The 25,039-nt window shown below is 38.8% G+C and overlaps 1 protein-coding gene across 3 annotated transcripts in view; it reads right to left on the bottom strand.

Moving 5' to 3' along the window:
• The window catches only part of TBC1D14 (TBC1 domain family member 14), a 64,871-nt gene that overhangs the window by 12,888 nt on the left and 26,944 nt on the right, over nt 1–25,039 (bottom strand). For 2 of the 3 annotated variants that reach the window (XM_039550674.1, XM_010401948.4), the window contains 9 exons: nt 15,092–15,210; nt 12,436–12,518; nt 10,294–10,411; nt 8,632–8,738; nt 7,701–7,781; nt 6,216–6,310; nt 5,105–5,176; nt 3,666–3,794; nt 602–711 (listed from right to left, as the gene is read on the bottom strand). In XM_039550674.1, the coding sequence (XP_039406608.1) occupies nt 602–711; nt 3,666–3,794; nt 5,105–5,176; nt 6,216–6,310; nt 7,701–7,781; nt 8,632–8,738; nt 10,294–10,411; nt 12,436–12,518; nt 15,092–15,210 (914 nt within the window). Of the gene's footprint in view, nt 1–601; nt 712–3,665; nt 3,795–5,104; nt 5,177–6,215; nt 6,311–7,700; nt 7,782–8,631; nt 8,739–10,293; nt 10,412–12,435; nt 12,519–15,091; nt 15,211–19,289; nt 19,395–25,039 lie in introns of those variants that run through there. The other variant, XM_039550675.1, reaches the window with a different exon arrangement.

Below are 25,039 nucleotides of genomic sequence, written 5' to 3'. Positions count from 1 at the left end.
TAATACCACACTGAAATTTGGCAGAAGTACAAATAAGATCTTTGTCTTCTTTCCTCTCTAAAGAAAATATTCTGATTATACTAGAACTAAAAGGCAAGACAGTTTCATCTAATCAAAATACTCTAATTGCCTGTCTGCTAAGTGCAATAGCTCTTCTGTAGCTTCGAGTTTTACATTGTATGGACAAATGTTTTAATTAGGCTTTTCCTGATCTGTACAGGACAAAGTATACATTTCAAGTGCAAGACTGGCAATATTTTCTGAATAGACAACCCTGGTACACACCTGCACATGCAATAGACAAATTTTCTCAGAAGATCAATTCAAACAGGCACTACATATGGATAAACACTGCTATCCAGCAGTATTCCAAAATAAACTTCCAACTTAACACAAGTACAATAATAAATGTTAGGAAAATGTTAAGCATCACAGAAGTATGTGGGAATGATTTAGATTGACAACTCATGTACTGAACAAAAAATAAAGCCTTTATCTTAGAAGAATATTAAAGCAGGTAAGAACATGGCAGTTTCTGTCATGAACACTGACACAGAGCTGTATGTTACACACATTAGGAATTACACTTTCAATGTCTTACCAATCAATTAGATAGATGTCTGGAGTTAAGTTATTTTTTTTGAAGTGAGCAAATAACTTTGGCAGATTTTCTTCGAAGAATACCTCAAATGCGGCAAAGTAAGTCAACATCTGGGAAAATATAACAGAGAAAACAAGCAGTTAGCTGTGTTATTAATAGGCTTAAATGTATTATCTGTTGTAGGATTAACACTCTTCAAAAATAGGATCAAATGAATTACATGATATTATAAAGAGGTAAGCATTTACATAAAAGGCAGCATCTGCAAGCACTAAGAGTTTAAGATCCACTCTATATACAATTCTCATACTAAACAATGTAACATTTGCTTTGGGTCTTGGCCAGCTTCCTTTGGAAAGAAAAATACCAGCAGGAGAGAAGCTTTTTGCTGATTTCTCAAAATAATTATAACAGAATGGTGTTTTATGCTTGTGGCAGTAATTTAATATTATACTGAACAAAATCCAAGACCCAATGGAACATAATGAAATACAAAACTAAAACAATGTTAATACTCCACAGCAACAGTGAAGAGTCCAGTATATTCCAGTCATAAATCATACTGTAATACCAATGCTATTCTAATACCAACATAATACCATACATTCTACATTTAGATAATAGGCATTTCATTTGCAAAAAGGAAGATACAAGTTTCACACAAAATATTCAAAGACTGGGACAAAACACCTATGCAAGAGAAACAGTTTGTAACTCTCTGACATCATAACCCCTGAACTTCATGCTTTTAAGACAATGACTTTTATGCTACTTTAAAATCTGAGTATTTAGTCAAATTTCATAACAGAGATCATGATAAAAACAAATTTTCCAATTTAACTAAGAGTTAAAAACAAAAGGTTATTTAATCACCCTCCCTAATACTATAGGGAGAAAAGTTAAGCGAAGTCCTTGAATGATTCAGTAATTTTAACTACAATACCCCAATAAAACCAATAAAGAAAGGCTGTGATTTCTTCAAAGTTTGAGTGCAACAGCATACATCTTCCCAAAGCATCATGACAGTAAAGGGAAAAGAGGCTCCTTTTGGAGACTTCTGTGTGTAACCCTTTTAAAGGATGACAAGTTTGTTTCCTGGGTTTTTTTATTGTCGTTATACAAGTATTTCCCATTTCCTCTGAATGAAGTGGAAGATGATGGACTACTTTCATTAACAGTAACAAATAAAAACCTGAGCCTGGTAGTCAGTACAAGTATAAGGCTTTAAGTCAATCAGAGATGGGTGTATGCTACAGAAGTAACTGAAGTTACGTGAAATCTCTGAACAGTCAGTTACTAAGAAACAGCTTCATGTCAAACATGACACCAGAAATTCAGGAACCCACTTCAGAGAGCTGTACCCCTGAAACAGCTTCCTAGTGTGGATTTTTACATGCATGAAATCCAAGCACCTATGAGACCTGTGAGTATAAACAAGGAAGCAGGTAATGCATCAGACAGTCCTACTTACAAAACAATCTGCTGGCACCACTGTAAGACAATTCTACTGAAGTTCCTACTTTGAAAAGTTCTGCAGAGACAGGACCTTACACATAACTGCTACAGTCATTTCTATTGACAGCAATGTGGGCAGCAGTACAAGTAGTTATTTTGATCAAATGCACATTCAACAAGACAATTCCTTAGTGGTAATGAAAAAAAATATAGTTTAATAAAATTAACCAACAAAAGAAGCCAAGATAAACCTGTATAAATTACTATTATTTACACAACTAACTTATATTGGTATTATTTTTTATTAATTTACTATACAACAAATCAGCATTTGCTTATTAAGCTGACACAACAAGATGAGGGTAGACTGCAGATCAGTATGTTCACCATAGAAAGCAAAAACCATCTCACTCAAGTGTCACTAGTCTCTTTGAAATATTAAATGACATTTTCCTTGTATTGTTAAATCATGGGTTTGCTATCATGATGTTAATATTTCATGTATCACCATCTCTGCCCTCTGTAAGCACACATTTATCACATAGTCCCTATTTGGCCAGGCTAACAGAACTGAACAGCACTATCAGAGAATACCAAACCCCACTAGCTCAGCTAAAAAAATATTTATCTTATTCTATCCAATTTAATTCCAAAACCATCTTCACAAAAACTGTATTTACACACTGAATGCACAAGCATGTCCTCTTTTTCCAAGTACTGTAATGGAGATAGCTGATACTGCTCCCAGCAGTGCTGTCTGTCCTGTGGTACATTTTCCCATGGTATTTACAACTGATGAAATTCAGGGACTGAACAGGCAATGCTTTTCCAGCAGGAATACTGATGGGATTTCTTGTGTCCCCTTTTTAAGCAACAACAGTGATTGTTGTCATCATCCACTCCCTTGCTTTATTTCTTGCATTTGAACCCTTAAGAGTCAGATTCTATTTTCATAGTGCTAAGAGGTGAGAAAGAAATTCAGGATGCCATATAGTTTACACAAAAATACCTTTAAAGTAAATGAAAACCACATTTGAGTAGATGTGTCTTATTTTGCTAGTGTGCCTTCTAACATGGAAATTTAGAGACTCCGGAGACTCCAGTCAACTCCCACCGAAAACTTGAGAGGTCAGAGGTTTCTTTCTCTGAAAAGGAGCCTGTGGGACTCAAACACAGCTGCTACAGGAAGATATGGAAAACCTGGTTCTCCCAGCAACCGTCCGTTTTTAGCAACCTATTAGCCTACGATAAAAAGCACCTTCAAGACACTTGCATTAAGGTGTTTTCAGCTTTCAGCTGCAGTGCTGTTGAAAACCACCTACAGTAATACTCTCATAACTATTCTCTGAGCATCACAAAATAGCTACTCAGCAATTTGATTCACATGTCTTGTTCAAAAAGGTTGATGGGGTGATCTTTGATTGGGTTTGACTTTTTTGAGGGATTCTGCATACGTGTGTTGGGGGTTTGTTTTGTTTATCAAGTGTGCTGCTTTAAAATAAATTCTGATTTATTTTCCAAGCTGCTGAAATCATCAATTTTTATTTTTTTAAACTTTCTCTACACATTACCCACATCATGTTGATTACAGGTTTTTTTGCATACTTACAAGGCCATGGTCCACACGGAAAAACGCCATCTGACAGGGCTTATTTAAAAGGTTAGAAAAAGCAATGAAGGCATCTGCAGTATCCAAGTTCAAGATCAATACAGCTGCTATGAATGACATGCCCTGTACCTGAAGAAAGGAGAAGTGTAAGAAGGTAAGGAGATACCCTTTAGCAATAACTGTATTATACTGCCTCATTTTGTCCTCGTGTTCACTAGTGTTTAATGCACTCACTGAGCTGCTGCATCTTGAGAAACGTTCAGAAAAGCAGGATTTTTTTAACCCACATGCCTTTTGATATCACATGTTCAGTGCATGGAAGCTAACAATTCCCATGTTGCCTTCTTTCAAAGACTCCAAGTTAAACTCCCAAGACGAGCTAGGTTGACAGCACTTTCAAACATACAGAATAAAGATTTTTTTGAAGAATAGGGTGTTTCTAAGTAATTCTTTTTGTTCCAGGGATGGGTCATTTAGATCCTTATTTGTGGAAAGCTGGACTCGGACCCTAGAGACAAAGCCTGTACTTTTGCTTTTCAATCAATTACCAGCAGTTAAAGACAACTGCACTGACTCATTTGACAAACAAAACCACTTTAAGATTATACTCTTGTTTCATTTACCATAAACTCATGATATTGTTCCCTTTCTCTACAAAGTCTGTTGTGGAATCCAGGTAAACCTCTCTCACCCTGAGGGTGCAGTGCTGCCATTTTGAGTCACATGGAGCAAGGTGTGACTGTCATTCCTGCAAACCTGAGGAACAAGCTCCTTCCCAACACAACAGGTTGTTGCTGTGCCACATGAAGCACAGCAGCTGATCTGCCCTTTGTCTCATTTCCCAGCAGTCATGTTCAGCAGCTCTTGCCAAGCATTACGTGCTACCTACAGAGTAGGAACGTCCCCTCTCTACACTTGCCTTGTCTTAAAACTGCTTGTGAATAAGGAGTAAGCCTCTCTGTATAACCCTGCTCTGAATACAGAGACTAAATGAAATCTATTCAGTTCTCTCATAATTACTACGTCAAATACTATGAGTGAGCTCATGTAGCTTCAATGGGCATTGCTTTAGAGACTGGTCCAGAAGCTCATGGTGCTAAGGCACGGAAATGCCAATCATTTCAATTCAACTGCAGTCTCAGTAAGACTGATACTAACAATAAGGACTTAACTACACCTTCTCTTTGATTCCAATTTTCAAATTACCTACTTTTGAGTACAAATACGAGTTTTCCAATTACTTAACCTGTAAAAAGCTTAAATCTAGCAAAAGAAATGTTATACACACTTCTCAAGCATGTAATGGAATAGAAAAAAACCACACACAAACCCCACAAAACCATTTAATACTGGTCTAAAAGGGACTGATTAATACAGTCCTTCCTCCCCTAAAAAAATATCTCCTTCTCCACCCCTGAAAAAATAAATTCTTCACTTACATAGCCTACATCAGGTCTGTAACACGTATAGGCTCCTAAAATACTGTGCAGCATATCATGGTAAGGACCACCCTATAATTAAACAAAAACAAGACAATACATCTGATTATACAACAAGCATGTTAAAAAACCTTCAGTGCCACAGATGGTCTCTATTACTGCTGACAAAGGACACGTTCTTTCCCAGTGCAGCTTAGAACAGTTGAAGTATTCCAAATAACTTTAGCTTTAAAAGAATGAAACAACTCTCCAAACTCCATTTATTATAAATACATACAGTTCATCCATATAGTTCATCCAATACATTGATTACATATTAAATACTTACACAATAGGAGTGCAAGCCTAAGAGATTCCTTATAGCTCACCTGCACTTTGACAATAGTGCCAAGAAAGTAGAACAATGATGCAAACCAACATAATTGTCTCTGAGACTGGGGCAGAATTCAACCATGAAGAAAACAGTTAAAACAGCAACATGCCGTAACACAGAAAAAGCATATTGAGAAGGACATGTACAGCTAAAAAGAATTTCATATTGTTGACTATTAATAGCTGCCATATCTTGCACTGAGTACTGTAACTGACTGAGAATTTCCAAAGGGAAAAGTTTTTCTCCTAAAAATGTTAATTTATCACACTCTAAGCCTTTTACAGGGCTGCTGAAATTTGTACATTGAAGGACAAAATCTGATTAAACTGAGTCACTAAAGCACACCAAAACCATACAAGTTAAATCAGTTTTGCATCAAACCAAAAAAAAGGCCAACTGGTCCCCTTTGTTTGAGGTGCTCTCTCTCACTGTGTATTTATAACCAGCAGTGTTGAGTCACTGACTTGGGAACACTAACCTGCATCACTTCATCAGACAGAAACCAGCATGAACTAGGTTAGCTGAATCACGATGATTACCCAACAGTTTGGAGTTTTGTATGTACCTTGATGTTACTCTTTTCTAGATTATTTCTAGTTTTCCAAAATCTCTAGGAACTTTATCCTTTCAAGATGTGTACTCCTTCAGAACTCAATGGCCTGTTCCAACCAAGGGATGTGCAAGATTATGTAAACTTAATTTCCCTGAGAAGTCAAGACAAAAGTTAACATTGCTTACTTGTTGGAATATACAGAGACTAGGAAATGTTCTTGAGATATCCAGTTTTATTAACTCCAAGCTTGCTTCTCTGTCAGCTGCAGAAAACCCAGCATCTGCAAAAGCCAAAGTTACTACATTTAATACAAAATCAGTGTACACTCAATCTTGTTTTTATTTTCCAGTAAGAGTTAGCTTTTTGCACAGTTCATTTATTTTTATGTGAATGCTAGGGAATAAGGCTACAGACAGAACAATTCCCCAAATTCAGCACACAGGCTAAGCAGAAAGTATGTCCTGACCTAGAGCAACCCTACAGTGCACTGTGACCCTCAATATGTTTTGAAGCAAAGTGGGGAAAGATGCAGGGCAAGGTAGGTCAGGCACTTTTCCTGTATCTGCTGACAAATCATTAGACAGACACAAGCCTGTTAATTTGTGACCCCCTCACCTCCAACAAGGCTTCCCAGTGGATCCTGAAGTAGCTGCCTCTGTGGAAAAGCTGTAGTGGAAGAGAGAAGTCCTAAAGCAGCAGCCTGTGACGGATGCTGCCTACCTCTACTAAGCTCTCCTTTCAGATTCATGTTTATTTAGTCTTTGTAGATCTTGTTACTGACACTATAGTACATTCTCCATAACTGAAACAGATCTCGTACCAAGTACACTTGTATAGCACTTCTTTCTGGTATCAAGATGTCTTATTGGTATTCTGGTATAGTTGGGAATTACTTACTGCTGCTTACTGAGCAAGATGTCACTAGATAATGCTTGTACCAATCACATGAGCATCTACACTCCAGAAAATAAAGAGCAAGAGGAAGCTGGAAATGTACTAGATGTTATCTTATTTAAGATGTAAACAATCTTAAGAGAACAAAGTGGGGATTTTTCTGCTTATAAATGCCAGTATGTATGTTCTCCTTTTTTTTTCTCTGCTCAGCATAATTACTCTCCAAAGGCAATTTCAATCATCTGCATGTCATCTTATAATCTCTCAAAAACAGTCAACTCTTCCAATTAATTAGTAAATCTAAAACTACTTCCATCTGCAAAAAAAAATTGCTGCTCTCTGAAACACACCAATGACTTGAGCTCAAAGCTACAAAGGACTAAAATGCAATTTTCTGCTCTAACTTGAGTTGCAATTCCAAAACTATAGATGCAGTATTTTAACTAAATGCACTAAAAGTATTTTAGTGTTGCAATTCAAATTATAATCCCCAAACTACCATTTGTAGTTTTCCTACAGATTTGCATCAAAATAAGAACTGTACCTAGAGATTGTTTATAAAGAAAAATGAACAAGTGTGTTTTGTAACACACCAGAATTTCACTGAGAAGAATACAACTATTTCTTGCTTTCACAAAAAGACATTTTCCTTTTACCAGAACACAAATTTATAGATTTTTTTTTTGTTTGTTTAAAATACCTATTTTATTTTAAGGAATTATTTTACAAAATGTCATATTTTGTAACACAGCATCAATCATTTACAAAAAGCATACCTTCGCATTCTACTTCAGCCCCTCCTGTGCTAAGTGTTCGCCACTTCTCTTTGGCACGAGCCAGGCAAATATCATACAGTTCTGGAAAACGAAAAATATGAAACCAAGTCCACTATTTGTACAAGCTCATGTCCACTAACCACCTACCACATGGGCAATGTTGCCCTAGGCATTAACAGTAGCAGAAATTCTAATTAGGTTACAGTTTTGAAAGACACATTCCACTGACCTGTAACTTCGTATTAAGTGAAAAGGAAAGGCAATCCAAGTTGCATTTTACATTCAAATACTTGCTTTTTCTTGCAGAGCACTGATGTTCAAAATTACAGTCTGAATGGATAGTTAGGAAAGTCTAGCAAATTACATGTAAGAACTACACCCAAGGTAACTAAGCAATGCATAGAAAAGCAGCACAATACAGCAGGAGTACAGGCAGTCTACCACATTTCCTTGTTGGAATTAATTACATATGTTAGTCTTTCAGAGCTGTATTTTTCTGTACTCAGAAGTAATAGATTATTTCTATTTTCACAAATCGAAGTACAGATCTTGCCAAGGGTCTTTTAATCTCTTACAAACCTGTTGTCTTGCTTCAAATCAAAGGAAGCACACTATACACATATTCATAGGCATTTCAAAATTAACAACAATTTTATGTTTCAAAAAGAAAAAAAAAACTTGAGTCATTAATTCTGACCATCTCCATCCAACATGAAAGCAAGACAGTGACAGCAATACTCAGAAACAATTCACAGCAGCAGTCCTAGAACAGCAACAAGATTAAAAGGCACTGCATTTTTGAACAAAACACATCAAAGCAGCACAAAAAAGCGTAACTATATAACATTTCCTCACACCCACACCACAACAGATACAAGACTGTCCCCTTGCTGTTTGACTTTGTAAGAAAATGTCAACAAAACAGCCTCACCATGAGTGATGTTTAACTCGTTGCCAATTGCCAAGCTCCAGACTTTGCCTCTCACACTCGGTGGAATGCCCTGCCACCACAGCTCTCGAACTTTACGGGAACAACACCTGTTTAAAGTAAAACAGATTATTCTAAGAAATATTTCATTGCCAGCAGAATTGCAAATGTATCCTCCTACCACTGCTGATGGGATTCAAACCAAAATGAACATCAATGGCCCTAAAAGTCAAACATAATTTGCATATATCCATTCTTTAGTACTATTTTGCTTTGAATGCAAAGGAAATCTTCCTTCCTTCCAATGTAATGGCTTTATATTGACAGAAGCACTGCAGCCACAATACCCATAATCTGCAGCCACACTTGATCAGCAAGAATCACAGGGAAAAAGTAAATAAATGAAAAGGAAGTCCATACCTATGCCACTGCCTATGCTAAAAACTGGACAGCTCCATACAAGACCAAATACAGGAACAAGTTATGGAAGTCTACCTCTGCCCTCTGTCATCACCCTGCTGTGCAAACAGACATGCAGTTTCCCACCCATCTTTGGAGTTCTGTGCCTCTGGAAAAATGCATGAAGATGCAACAAGGAGTAACTTTTAAGTGGGAACTTGAAGGACATTTTAACAGAAAACAGGCTTTGAAATGGATGCAGCTGATGTTCAGCAATCTGAGAGCCCAGGAGGAGGAACAGAACAGCACCTAAGTAGCAAGGAAAAGTGGCTAAACCATAACATTTCATTTATCTTTGAGCAGATTCTGAAAACTAATCTGTAAAACAGTGAATACACTGGGGAACTTATGAGTTTATAAACCAATAAAGGAAAAGGTGACCTTATTTTCACAGCAACCATAACAGATGCATCTTCAAATACTAAAGACACACATGTAAATCTACAATTTGTTTAGACTCAGTTTATTATACTTCAGTTCTCCAAAAACACATTTTCCAACAAATTCTGTCCATGTTTTTAATATATATTCTCAGGATAACTGAATTCCATTGTTAAGCAAATTGCAATTCTGAATGCTGTTGGTTTATGGTGTTGTGGTATTTGGGGCGGTGAGGGCTGCATTTTTTAAGATGACTAGCAAAGACCACCAAGATACTTTATCAACTGCCTGTGCTGCATCTTTGGAAGGAATCTTTTAGCAGTTAATATAAATAACTTTTTCCCTATTTCTCTTTTCCATCATTTGATTATCCCAGCATGTATACCATTCTGCAATTAAAGAGGCTTCATAAACCATTCACATACTTCAATCTACATTGATATTACATCAACATCTCAAGTAGTCAAGGAAAACTCAAGAGCTCAAATAGTCAAGAAAAGCTCATTTCTGATAAATGAATGATGTTCAAGTATCATGCCTTCATGCTGTTACATTCTCTACCACAAATCACTTCTCAGTGCTTCAGAGCTTCTGAGTATTGTGAGCCTTCATTACAGACAAGTAATAAGATTTAGCACAACATCACTTCCAGCCACCTTGTAGAAATATAGATGTTGCTTATTTCCTTTGTAGATGTCCAAGAACGATTTTCTAACAAAAGCTTCCAAGACCATTTAAAGATTATGCGTCCTAACTTTGTAACTTTTCTTCAGGATATAGACTCTGCAATTTTTAATTAAAACTCAGTATAACATACTATCTTACATAGTTTCCCAGTTGGGTAAGATTTCATTGTTCCAGGTTAAAACAGCATTGCCAATGCTGTCTTCCAGTTTACAGCGTTCTTCCAGTTGTTTCTTTCTCTTCTGGGCTTCTTTAAGCTCTGCAAAAAGGAATTTCCTTTTTAAGTTAATAAAATCAGAAATTAAATATTCAGTTAGTCATGGCTACGCAACAGTGTAAAGTGCACTGTGTTCACCCTAAAGTACAGGGGACCATTCAAATTCTGAAAATTTCCCAAGCAACAGCAAGCTGAGCAGTGACGCCGATGTGAATAAAGAACAAACTGTAACTCTAAATAAGTGTCATTTTCAACAGATGGGACAAAGACCCTTCAAATCTAACCACACTAGTAACTTTGAATTAGCACCTCAGACAGCCAACAGCCTCATCTAGTAGAACAGGTCAGAGTATTTCTGAATAAACCTCCACCCCTTTTATGACAGACTCAAAACTACAGGCCAAATGAATACAAATTTTTGCTTCATTTTCATTCTTCTATTACAATTTATGTATACTGTCAAGAAATCACAAGAGCCACATTTTTGATGCTACTTCGCATATGGATAATCTAAATGTCATACATCACAAATGGAAACTTTCAGTTCATTAACAAGAAAACATATTTCATGTCTAGTTTAGATGCATTTTACATTTCTGAATTATCACGAAGTACTTCTTCCTTCCTTCGCATCATCAAATACTACTTTTTCCACTGGAAATTTGTTAGACATGCATTTACCAAATGCAGGAAACCAGTCTCTACAGCAGCACAGTGGAAATACAGGACATGGATGTGTATTCACTGCCTACAGTATGAGAAGGTGCTCACCTGGCAAGCAGAGCTCACTGAGGAACAGCAGTACCATGAACAAGGTATTTGGAATGGACACTTTCAACCTGATGGGTCCACTTCAAAGGCCCACAGAAGCTGTGCCTAAGCAGAACCATAGCAACTGCCTCACAGTGTTTTCAGCTTTGATACAAGCTCTTTGCAAGCCTGCCAAAATGCAGGCTTTCAATTTTTCTCTAGCCAACAAGGTGTTTACAGTCTTTGCTCTCCTGACCTCTGGACAATATATCGCCCTGCAAAGCTGTTCATCTGGAGTGACATTAGGGACAATGGGTTTGTCATGGTATTTATCTGGACAGAATGACATACTCCAGTTCAGTGAAGACAGAACAAGGACCTGGTCCATCGTCTAACAATCATCCTGTTTTTCCCAAACCACCTACCCTACGTGCTAAGAAAGAACAGGGAAACTCCTTTAGACTACACATACAGTAGCAGATAGATTAAACAGGAGTCACATGAAGCTAGAACTTCACCAGTAGGTATATGATGTTCAAAATCACAAGAGGATACTTCTATTAGTGTGTCAACTGCAGAATGAAAGCAAGTCCTGTGTTCATATACCCTTTCTACTGTTTCATATGGTTCAAGGGTCTGGCCAGCTGGAAAAAAATATTTTCAGTAGCTCCCACTGGATGCAAAACCCAAGTCTCAATCTCCTATTATTGCAATGCTTGTTTTTAATTAGAAAACCCAGATGGTTTTCTAATATCAGCCAAAAGAAACCACTACCACCACCTCTACATCATGTTCATAGTACAGTGTTACTAAAACACTTCTGTGAAAAATATCAGGCAAAAAATTACGAGCAAATCCTTGAGAAAGCTGTAAATTTTAAGTGAGAGAGTATAAAATGAACATAACTAATACATTTTCCTACAATGAAAATTATGTATTTATGTACTACAGCCTGAACAGGTTGTTTCCAGTATGAAACTGACAAATACCCTGCAGTTTTAAGTCCAGTCTTCACTAATTTGACCAACAATCTCCTTCAATATATTACTAAGTTTTTAAACCCACAAATAAGTGTCACTCATTTAAGAGTTATGGATTAAAAAATTATTTCCTGCTGGATTTTAGGACCATTTTCTTTTCAGCTTGGGGCTGGGCTTTTCAACAAAACTACCTTTGCTCCTCTCTTTTTGGACTGATTCTTCTTTGAGAGGAGGCACAGATCCCTCACATTACAGAGCAACAGACTGACACAAGTGCATTCCAGGTTTAGAAAGATCCCTATACTTTTCTCCTCTGAAGACAAGAAATCCCATCACCTCTTTTTTTTGCTTGAACCACCATTTCTTCGTACTGTTGCCTGTGTTTCTGAGCTTCTTCTGCTGGTTTTGCAGGAAGGTTCCTTAAAAAAAATATATTATTTACAGTTGGCATGACTGTCTAAATAAAATTCTAGATACTTCTAAAAGAAAGGCACACTCTGTTTCTTGTCAAAATATCCAGTCAAAGAGCAGAACAACAGATCCTTGGAAAGAATCTTTTTTTTGCCAGAGTCAGCAGCTATGACTACGTTTATACACAGAATACGCTGAGTAATTTCCTTATGTTTGGTAATTTCAGCATTTTTATTATTAAACCAACTGAACCCATAGGCTGATCTTCATAAAGGGAACATACTGGTATATACCAAGCTGGTAGGTTTTGATTTGAACTGGTAAGATTCAGGACTGTACTCTTTCTTACTGTTCACCTTGTCTAAGAGTTACATCCACAACTTTCTTTACCCACACACAATGACTCCCCAAACCAGCCACCTTTTCCCCTCTGGTCTCCAAGACCCCATTTCTATTTTAAAGACTTAACTCCTTCCCCACTCTTCTAGAACAACAAGTGGCACTGGGGTCATCTTTAGTATTCTCCACTTCTTAATACCAACAAAACATTTTGATTTGTGATTAAGACTCTGCCATACAAATACATGTCAAATATTCCTATGTCAGAACACGTGACCTTTCAGTTAATCATATTTGTAATGAACGTAACCATATGTATCTCTTACAACTACAAGATCAGCAAAACATCAAAACAGGAAATGACTATTTTGTTCTTCTGTATTGTAGAGCACTGTATTTTATTCCTAGAACAGTTTATATCTTTGGTTAACAGAAAACCTATGCAAAAATTCACTTTTATGTTCCTGTAAGGTGTCACACATCAGGCAGCTGACAGCCCCCAACATCATTAATAGTTAGCATGCATTACAATTTATGTAATCACAGTGCCTGTAATGTACAAATAACCATGTGATACTGGCCTATGAGTATTTTTCCAAATCAAGATTGTTACTAGAGAAACAAAAGTAAATTTTCACATTGGTGAAATGTTGGTTTGTTAACCACAGAGACCAATCTACTCTTTTTTCAGTTTTCTTTTCCAGTTTCTTGATCTGCATCTTTTTTTAAATCCAACTCTTTAGAAATTTATTTAAGTTAGGGACAGTTTGGAAAGGAAAACCTGATGAAATTAATCAGGTTCTGCTAACTTAAATTCCACCACTCAAATTATTTGCCCTATGTCTTAACATTACCACCATACATGTGAGGTGATGTTTAGTATCTATTAAAATTCAACTACTACTTTTTCCATTTGAAGCTAGAGGCACTATGGAATATTCATTGATTTTTTACTATGAAGTTTTACCTAAACCCTACAAATGAGTGTGAAATCAAGAGCAACTATTGAAAAAAAGAATCCCACTCCACTTTTCTGTCTTAAAAAAGAAACTACTTAAAGCCTAATAGGTAAACATTAAAAAATAGTATAGAAACTGTAGGTAAACAAAAAAAGATTCCTTAGGAAGAGTCAGAGGACAGCACTGCTGTCCAGAGCAGTAAGTGATGCTTCAATTGTCTTCAATTTTAAAAATTCCTTCCTTTTCTGCTAGAAGTTCCTCACTCTATCAACAGTAGGAAAGAAAGCAAAATCTGGACATTCTCCTGTAATGTAACACTAATTCCATCTGTCTGAACACTGTACTACTCAGATTATCCTACAAGGCAAGAGATTTTTAACAGGTTTTTAAATACAACAGATAAGCTAGTATGTTTTGTTTCCAGTTGAACATAATAAACTGCTATAACAAATAATCACTCTTACAGTTTTCTACATCTCCCAGTGTCTTGCCACACAGTCCATCAGCCAAGCCAGAAAGTTACTTAAGTAACCCTACAATTAGACTAGTTTGATATGAGCATTTTTCATACAGGTTTGTTAATGAAAACACAGATCTATGTTATGCCAGTTCTTCACACCAATGCACAGCTATACTAAAAATGCAGATGTCATGCCCACAAAGCCAGATCACATTCATAATCATAAACTGACTAAGCATGACCAAATCTGTGTAATTCAGGAGAAAAACATGGTAAAGCAGCTGCCGGCAAATCGCTTTGGAGTCAGTCTGCCTATGCAAAAACCTCCTTGCAGTAAGAGGCATGAAACAACTCATCAAGTGCTTGACAACCCTTAAAATGTGATGCTGAACTCACTGCAGAGCAATCACTATATTGTTTCATTATTTATGGAGGTGTGGTCTTTCTCTGTGTAAACAGGACACTGGATTCTTGCTTCTCAATTTCTTTAGCAGATACCAGCTTTGTTTTTATGCTTAAGTTCTCTCATGGAAAATAAAAATCCCTTAATCATGTTTAGAAGGTAGAATTACTCAAAACTAAAGCTCTGCTATCCTAATTACCTCCCTTAACAAAAAGCCATTGCTTTTATTATAAAATAAGGTTCCTTCTGTTTGAATAATTTTTCTCATAATCAACCAAATTTCATATTCCCTAGTCTGAAAAAAAAAATCTGCTTTAGATTTTAAATAATCTGTTTAAGTTAGAGTAAGCAAATACACTTAGAAAATCTTTGCTAGGTTAATTTTAAAGAGACCCTCACTGTGGCACTTTCAAAACTTACGCCGGTCGGTCCTCTAAAATAAGTGCTGTAGTGGAGAGTGGTTCAAAATCAAGATTCTTCCTCACATTCTGTTTAGGAGAGAGTGGTCTCTGAGCTCGTCCAGTTTTTTCTTCATATTCCTAGAGAAGAAAAACACAGGGCTACTTACAAGAGTGGAGAACACCAAGATAATGAACTTGAGAATTTAAAAAGGGATCTACAAAAGTCTTCAAGATAATGCTTTCACATCTAGCCATACTGCAGTACCTCTGAAGCTTTTCAACTAGAGCAACCTCAACCCTGAAAACAATGGCAAAATTTATGTTCAGGAGTGAGTCTTGATGTTTTTTTCCATTCCTTCTATTTGTAAAAACATCTTAAGTTCCTCTGGCTGACAGCCTGCTTTTACAAAGCACTACTACGAAGGCGTTTACAAACAGCAAATACTATCTGAGGTATAAAAATAGGACCTATTTATTTTTTTTTTCATTTACATGGTTTTGAAAGCAAAGTCAAAAATGACCACAAGCTCCATGTCTTAAAATCTCATTGTAAGATTTCTCCTATGGAAGCTGTTTTCATATGCAACATCTCAACAGTGGGGAGAGAAAAAAAAGGTTAAAATCACTGTTGGATAGAAAAGTCCACACTTGGTACAACGCCTTACACAATCCTAAATCACAACGGAGCATAACATGTTAACCTGTGTCTGTGATCAGACACTGACACCCTGGAGCAAGACTAGCAGAGAGGCATCAAGATGGTCTAGACCCTGAGGTCTGGAACAAGTGCCGTATGAACAGAGGTCAAGAGAACCAGGCTTGCTCAGCCTCCAGAGGAAAAGGCTTTGTAGGGAGGGTAGGCGAACATTGGGACAAATTTCCTGAGATGTGACAGAACTCCTGACCTTGAAGGCATTCAGAGCTCAGGTGGATGAGCCCTGAGAACCTGGTCTAAGCAAACTGTCCTGAGAGGGGAGATAGCCCCTCAGAGGTCCTTCTACCCTTAATTACTGCATAACACTGATCTACAGGAGAGGACTTGGTATTCAGGTACCATTTTATTTTTACTTTTCCTATAAACACTGATTTTAAAAAAAAGTATACTAAAACCATGACCTAATGGGACCAAACAACCTTTACACAACTTCCATCTGCTTCAATGCTTTAAGTATTACAGCAAACATTAAGTATGCAAAGCATCAGTGATATACAAACAACAGACACGGTCAAACAGTCCTATGGAAAAATCACATCCACATTATAGTTACTTCTACATTCAACTTTATGATTCTTGCCACTTCCAAAACTCAAAGGCTTTCATGCACAGCTTTTTTATACCATTTCTATTAAAATAAAATTTAGAAAAAACGTAAATGTACACTATTAACGAGCACTATGAAGAGTGTTCCAGCCATGGACCTTTTCCTGCTAGCACATGGAGTTCCTCAGATGGTACTGCTTGCTTTCTCTCAACTTAACCTCTCAATTTCAACAAAACTTCCTTGGGCAATAGATCCAACCTTTCCAACACAATGAGGTTCATTCAGCAACTAAAATGAGATCCATCCCTTCCAGAAAGGCTGTCTCCAATCACACCTTAAAAAAATGGATGGATGAAAACAAGACACGATGCAATGAATGTGGAACAACACAGCCTTGGTCTTCTACTCTGCGTTGTACAGTTCAATTCTACTTCAAGCTACTTCCATGGGGCTCACGGGTACAGGTCTGTGCAGCCCTCAGGACACAGAAAATCCCTATTTTCCCTTGTCTATTAACTGGGCACTGCCTCAACAATCAATCCTATGATGACTACATTACTGTAATGGGAAACACGGTCATGAATTTGGAATGTCTGGCTCATTAATACCAGCTAATACTGCTATGCATGACATCAGTTTGAAAACAAGGAAAAGAACCAAGGAAAATGCATTTAAACTACAGACTAGTACTTAGCTTTGTTAAGTAAAGGTACAGTGCTCATGCTGACAAAGCCATTCGCTAAAAAAACCTCCAGAGAGAAAATAAGCAAAGAAATGCTGTAAAAAAGGTATTCAGATAGAGAGCATATTCAGAAAGCACAGATGTAGTCTTACACTGGTCACTTGCACCAGCAAGCGACTGAGAGTGACCAGTGTGTAAGTGCACCATCACAATGGGCTTCAGGTGCACCAGCTGCAGAGTAAATCCACTGCACTGATAGGAATGAAGTAAATGGCTTTTCTTTCTCTTAGTTTCTATTAGGAGACTGATTTCTTAATGAGCCCTTTTTTACAAATTAACGAAGTCAAAAATTAACCTCTATTACTCCCTAAGGCATCTCAGAATTTGACATTAAAACATATGCACCCAATGTTTATTATAGTAGAAGTTCCACAAAAGCTACTTAATTTTGACATATGAAAATTATATTCAGGGTTTTCTTTCACTGAAAGCCAGCTGGAGAGCAAAATTGCTTTTGGAAAGTGAGAAAAGAATGTCCACACTGAGCTGCAATGGGAATTTTATTCTGTACCCCAGAATTAATTTGGAAATCCCATTCAGCTAAGTACAAAGTTCTCCAGACCACCACTACGCACACCCTTATAAGAATTTATTGGTTAAGAAAATGTTTTATTTCTGAATATGGGTAGCTAGCTACAGTATCAGCACATCAGTACAATTATGCAAACCTCTCAAAAGCGCCAAAGCCCACCCTGCATTTCAGCAAGTATTCACTGGTGTTCTACTCAGCACTACCCTACAGTAAAAAAGCCAGACCAGCACAAAAATGGGAGTGGCACATTTGATCAGATTACAAGTATGATTCCTTTGTAGGAATTTCAACCTTTTCAGTGGTAGCCAAAAAAAGAATAAAAATGTCCTCTGGTGATACTATCTACAAGACTGGTTTTTAATTAGGGAAGATTAAAAAAAAAAAACAACCAAACAAAACCTTCCAGCCCAGTTTCCCCCCCAAAAAACATAAAAACCAAATACCCCAAAATTCACAGAAAACAAAAGCTCATGGAAAGTATCTTTTACTCCACTGAGAAGAGAATGCAATTTCAGAGTACAATGTATGATACAGCAATGAAGCACACTGAAGCCTCCACAAACTCATATTAAGAGTATCTGCTGACTGAGCAAGTCCAAGTATTTGCACATACAGGCATACTGCAATAGGCTAAGCTACACAATAGCTCATTTAAAGTTTTTTATTTTAAACCAGATTCAAATCTCTCACAGGTAAAAATAATTCAGCATCTGTTTAAATGCTATGCTGCAGTTAGGGGTTACTAAGCTGATATGGTTGCAAGTTAATTTTAGGATCAACTTAGGATGAGCTGACGGTTTGCGATTTAAAATACAGCCTTATCACTGGGATCATCTAGGCTTTCTTCCAGGTTTCACCTTTAGCTGTTCACAAGAGCTGAACTAGGGTTTGAAGATGTTCTATAAGAGCGTGCTGTAGATTAAAGCACTGATTTAAATAATCCAAACCAAACAAAGAAAACCCACGGAAACACGCCTCCTGAAACCAAGTTTAATTCTGGGTGGAACCTGCCAGCTTTGCAGTTAAGATGCAAGAAGCTGAGACTGTGGTGATTCTCTGCGATTCTTCAAAAAAGAGAAGCCAACCTACAAAAGGATCCTCAACCATCTCTACCGAGAGATGCAAATAACCCTCCAGAACACAGGGCAAGTGCTGAAAGACCGACTGCACTACCCGGGAGAGGGCTGTGTGACTTCCCACACGCCCCGAGCCTCCCCAAGCACCAGCAGCACGGCAGAACTGAACGTACAATAACACAAACTGCTCTATCAAGGTCATCTTGTTTTGGCCCTGCATGTTTAAAGGCAGCCACTTTCCGACGGAGCCGAATATGAAATATTCATGTTGGGTGCCGGAGCGGCAGACACCAGGCTGCGGGACTCTGGCTCCACGGGCGGCAGCACTGCAGGGCAGGAGGGATGGCCAGCACAGCCGGGGGTCCCAGCCTACAGCCCCCACGCTCCGACACCCCGAACCACCGGCGTGGCTGTGCCACCGCCTTCCATCCCGGCGGAGTCTCGCCTCGCACGTAGAGAATCCCCTTCCCGGGAAGCTGGCTCTCGCCTGGACCCGGCGAGGCGACCAAGAAGCGGACGAGGCCGGGTTCGCCGACACGCGTTCAAGTCCCCGCCCGCCCATCCCGCCTGCCCCGACCCCCGCGCCCCGCAGCCGCCCCGCTCACCATGAACGCTGCGGTCCCTCACGGGCGGCGGCGCCGGAGCCCCATTGCCCGCCCCGCACCGCGGGCCTGGCTGCCGCCGCCCGGGCCCGCACGGCCTCGCGGGCCGCCCGCCCGCCCCGCCTCCCGCGGGTGGGTCCGCCCGCCCCGCCCCGCCCCGCCCCGCCAGCCGCGCTAATCACCCGCGGAGCCGCCGCACACCATCGCTGCTCTCCGCCTCGCCCAGCGCTGCCTGGGCACGCACGGCTCCGCCTGGCGAACGCCTCCCGCCTCCCGGGCCGCCCCGGCAGCCCCGCGTCCATGACGGACAACCCAAACCTCCCACAAGCTCGTCTGCGTTAGCCGCAGTCTTTGTCAGCTTAGCATTACGGGTGCTGGTTTAGGACGCAGCTGTATTCCTTGAATCTCTCTCCACTCTCTTTCCCACACTGCCGCTTCCCCTCCCCGCGTCCCTGGCTCCAAGCCAGGCGTTTGCTTGTACCGAGTCCCGCTGCTGTGCCTTGCTGAGACAGCCTCGGTACCGCTCCGAAGCGCCAGAGCAGCTAAAACTCACCAGCCCCTGTATCAGTGCGGAAGGAGCAGCAGCAGTGTTACGCTGAAATACTCCTACGGCATAAGCATCTTTTCAGTAGCACTCATGCTCTGTCCACCTCTGACAACTCTAAGAGATAGATATATAAATCTCTTCTACAGTTCTGACAACTCCCACATCACCTCTTGCTAAATATTTTGCCTCAATCCAGATAAATTAAGCTTGATATTCTTTCTTTGTCCAAAGACTCTGTTACCTAAGTGGAGACACCCAAGTTGCTGTGGCTCCATTTTTGGTAGACTTGAATTTTAAAATATTATCTATTCACCTGCAACTGTTGCCATTTTCTCAACTCTGCAATAAGGATTTCATATTCTTTTATCTCACTGACTGTGGTTTGCAGCTGCCAGGGTGAATTGCTCACGGTCTTTATCACAGATAAAATGATCCTAAGTCCCGAAATTAGCAGCAAGGACTGATCTGAAAACAACTGGTCACTTAAGCATACTGCTTTCAAAGCTTTGCAATAGTTGGGAGAACTTATTTTATCCGAATTGCTAGGTGTTATACCAGCTATTGTTTTCAACCTGAGACTTCACATCTATTTCACGGATGCAGCAATACTACGGCAAATACAGAACAGCTCACTGTTTACAAGTATATCGGCTTCATTCCCACCACCACCAGTTACAGACACCTGCCATCCAAGCATCTCGTGTCAGAGCACAAGTCAACACAGCTCATGCAAAACACTGCAGACTCCAGTGCTAATGCTTTATCTCATGAACTATCTGAAACTAAGTTATCGCACATATCAAAAGAACATTCATTAAAGTTACAGCTATTAACATGGGGGAAAAAGCAGATGCTGAGGAAGAGCACCCCTGGGTGGGCAGTGGTATTCCTGCAGTAGATGTCTATGCTTTCACACTGAAATTAGAATGGTATCACAGCTCTTCTGCAAAGCACTGACTGGGAGAGAGGAATTCCTGGTGACACAGGAAGATACTGCAGGATGAAAAGCGAAGTACACCCTGTAACAAACCACAGCTGGCTACAAGTTACACACACAGTTGGTAGCAGTCACTATTTTTAGGCTGCTTCAATTAAAACACTACCTGAGACTACTTGAACAAGTTACGTGCAAGATTTAATTACATTTTATTTTTTCCACAGGATGTCCCACCTCATTCAGCACACAAAATAAGAACTGGACCAGAATTGCCCAAGCAAACAGATAACTATTTTTTCTCTGGTTTTTAAGTCTTATCACTACCTCAACAGTGCTTCAATGTTCCCTTGCATTGTTTCATGACTGTCTACTGCATGTCCATCTGAAATCTCTTACCTTTTATAAATGATGTAGTTTACCAGACAAATTTCAGCTGGTGCATACCCAGCACTTTCCTGCCCCTCAATACCCTTCTGGCCCCTCTCACCATTTCTGTGCCACCATTACACAGCCATGGTCAATACCCTGGACTGGGGAAATGATACGACCAAAACCACACCTTTTGTTTTGTTCCATTAGTTTGGTTACTCTGCAATGCCTGCTCTGGGACAATGTAAACGTGAAAGGAAAAGGAAAACAAAGGAATATGCAGCAGGACTACCAGATCATGAAATTTGTGATGATCTTTCGGTTGGGAAACTAAGATGTGATTCTTAACGTGACACTGGGCCATAAATGAATAATTTTAATGAAGATCCTTATATATACAGTAATCAAAGAGAATTTAAGGAGACTGGAACTTCAGGCAAAGATCTGATTATGAGACTAACCTTCAAAATTTAACAGAGTTCTGAACTTCTGAGTTCAGATATTATACAACCTGAGAAATCTGAATTGCATACTCAACCTGTACTTTAGTGATCTGCCAAGCTCTACAAATAATTAATGGTTCAAGAACCATCAGCCCTACTTGCTTTACACAGCTCTCTCTATATGTGTATACATATATATTTAATCCTCTTACATTAAAGAAAGGATACCTGAGCAGAAGATAGCAATTGCATAACAGAACTTGTCTGTGATAACATTATATGTGTGAAGTTTTATCTTCCACCAGGACATCTTTCATCTTTAGTACCACAGTATTCTCCTGTTCCATACTTTACAAATTAGGAATGCCTAAGGAATGTAAAAGACAAGATAACATACTATGGCCAAGTTGTGAGGAAAACCTCACACTGTTTGTAGGGATCATTTCAAGTGCTCTGAAATTTGCCTCTTTTCCCCAGGAAGCATCTACTTTTCCTTTCTGATTACAGGGGATACAGAACCTGGGCTGGCAACTGTGATCCCACAAAATCACACTGAAGGTAAATGAATAAAATAATCCATACATCTTACAGAAAGTTAAGAGTAAAGCAAAAAAATGAGAAGCCACATACTCTTGTTTTGCAGTCCTGTGCTCCAGCCACTAGACTGCAATTTTAAAAATTTTAACAATTTTTCCATATACATATTTTTATAACTTCATATTCTGAGCAATGGAGGCATTAGATTAAGGAACAGTTAAAACCTAAGCAAAGACAAGGCCAGGTTAGCTCTTCCAAGAAAGAATAACAGTTTGCTGTTTTGAAGTCTGTTGCCTCTAATCATTCAACATGCTATGTATCAGATGGTTCCCACCCTCAGGGTTCACGTTTCATTTGTGCTGTATGTAAATAATTTAACTGGTTTTTGGTTATATAGAGTGACATGCTTCATTAAAAAAAGAAGGAAAGTATTTGAAGTACTCAAAAGAGACAAGGCATACCATGAAGCATGTTGCTTAAGAACAGCTTTTTATTGTCAAAAGCAGGATCTTCAATCATATTGTGCAGCATACTGTTAGGAGTGACTCTAACATGAGTCACAGTAACAACAAAAAAACACCCTCCTGCTCAGAATACTGCAAAGGACACAATTTAATCTGCATATACAAACACGTGCGTGTTTCCCTAGGTACTGACACTATGTGGCACACTGCAATATTAATCAAATGGAAACATCTGCAAGAAAGGCCTCCAGGAGGACAAGCATCTGGGAAATGTCTGAGCAAGAAAATACAAGCTAAATGGTTGTTTTATTTTACTGTTATTTTCTTGTGAGCATCTGCCAGAATAAAACACTATCACCACTTGCTTTCAGCATAACCCATAAACATCACTTCCAGGGATTGGAATTCCATTGGATATGGACTTCATGTGAAAACATAATTTTACTTGATCTGTATGCCTGCTCACTGATCTCTACACCTTAATTATCTGTATAGTCTCAGCATAATAGCCTTCCAAAAAATCTCTCAGCAACTTTTTCTTCTGACATTTCACAGTAGTGCTGATGTTGCAGAAGAAAACTTACCTTTCCTATCTAGTCTCATATAACACGCTCTTAGTGTGGCTGAAGATCATGTCACAACTGTTCCCCTCATTCTGAGCGAGACACAAAAATAAAAGGACTCTCCATGCTACATCAACCTGATGCTGACACCACTCTGAAATGGCCAAAAATCCAGGTTAACTACAGGAAATAGAGGAAAGGAGTCACAGAAATATCATATTTCATCAATATCATATAACTCATCTTGCAGGTTCTCAAAGCAGTTGTAAAAACAACCTCAAATACTTGTAATCTTCAAGACAGTGTAAAAGTCACCCAGGAATGCCACTTACTTTGCAGTGCACAACAACTTGTATTTTATGCTGTTCAGGTACCTTCCACACCACACAGTCACTATTTTTGTTTGCAAACAGCTGTCTTTGTAGGTAAGTATGTGCACACTTGTATTTAGCACCATGACTCCAGCACGTACACCAAACTAAGGTAGCGAAGGTACTTCACTGGATACTTCTGACCATATTCTACTTCTCCCCTGTTTTCAAATCTCTCTACTAATTTCCCTTCTGCTTCCTCATCAAGATTTGGGTATCTTTATGGGTCTCTGACCTCTTAAAATTTTATGCTTGTCTGCCCTTAGAAATTACAGAAAAACAAGGTAATAAGGCTACTACATTAAAGCCTCTGAATGGTTTTTTGCATCCATGTTTGCTTCTCTGATCCCTAAAACTACCTTTGAAACTCTTACTGGTGCCAATTTCTCACATGCCTAATACAAGCTTCTTTTGTACTCATACTGACAGTGTGCTCCATATTCTCTCTCATCAGTAGTCCAGTCTTACAGATCCTTGTGCATTCTGTGTTTAATTTTACAAAAAAAACCCTATATCAAAATGATCCTGAATATAATCATCTTCTGAATTTAAGGTTCAGTCTTGATGAGAAGAAATTGCAGCTTTTTAAAGCTACGCACAAATATAAACATAATATATGAAGGAGGGCAACATACCTTTATAGTGTGGCTTAAAGCAATGACTATTTTTAGGCTTTAATATTCATGAAGCTGTTTCCACTGAGCTTTATCATGCTCAAGTGAGAATTTCTCAATAGAGCACAAGAAAATTATGTGAAAATACTAACAGGCATGAAAAATTTGTAATAAAATCAAGGCAAAAAATAGGACCAAGAGTCCTCAGAGAGAGAAGGAGAATGAGAACATAAAATTTGCTAGTCTACCTTCAGAAAGACACTTAAGGAAAAAGCACCAGTCTGGCTTTTCAAAATCCTTACATTCGCATCTTCAGGGTTTCCAGTAACACACAGTACCTCCATTCATTTTGCAGAGCTAAAGAACATCAGCTTTGTTTGTTGTTGCTAGAGAGCATGGTAAGAGTTAGCCTTTCAAAACCCGTATCTACGCCACTCTTTAATTTTATATGAAGTTTGAGATGCATAAGCTGGAAGACAAACAAAGAAAACCTTTGGGTCAGGTTTCTTGGGAGCTTGCTTAAACTTAACACAAAATTAGCACAATGAAGTCTAGCAAAGCTTTCTCAATCTTACATGTCAGCAGTGGAAATGTTCCAGTCTCCAGTTAGACTAGGAAGTTCCACCATATTTAGGTGTTACACATCTGCTTTCAAAAATTTATCACCAGCTTTGCTTCACAGCAATGCTTTGCCAAGTGTTTGTGCAATGCAACAGTCAAAGGCACGTGGCATTATTTCCAGGCTTGCTCTCTACAGACATCTATTTTCATTCAAAGCCCATGAGAGGAGGGGAGGATCTGAAAGCCTCCTGTGTGTTGCCAGTGGAAGGTTACTACATGGAAAAAAGCTTACCGACTACACGAAGAAGTAAGTGTTTAAGTATCTTTCTATTAGCACTGGAAGACAC

Source organism: Corvus cornix, chromosome 4 (assembly GCF_000738735.6).
Source record: "Corvus cornix cornix isolate S_Up_H32 chromosome 4, ASM73873v5, whole genome shotgun sequence".
Lineage (NCBI taxonomy): Eukaryota > Metazoa > Chordata > Aves > Passeriformes > Corvidae > Corvus > Corvus cornix.
The sequence above is the reverse complement of the archived record's forward strand: the minus strand, read 5'-3'. Positions and strand labels throughout refer to the sequence as shown.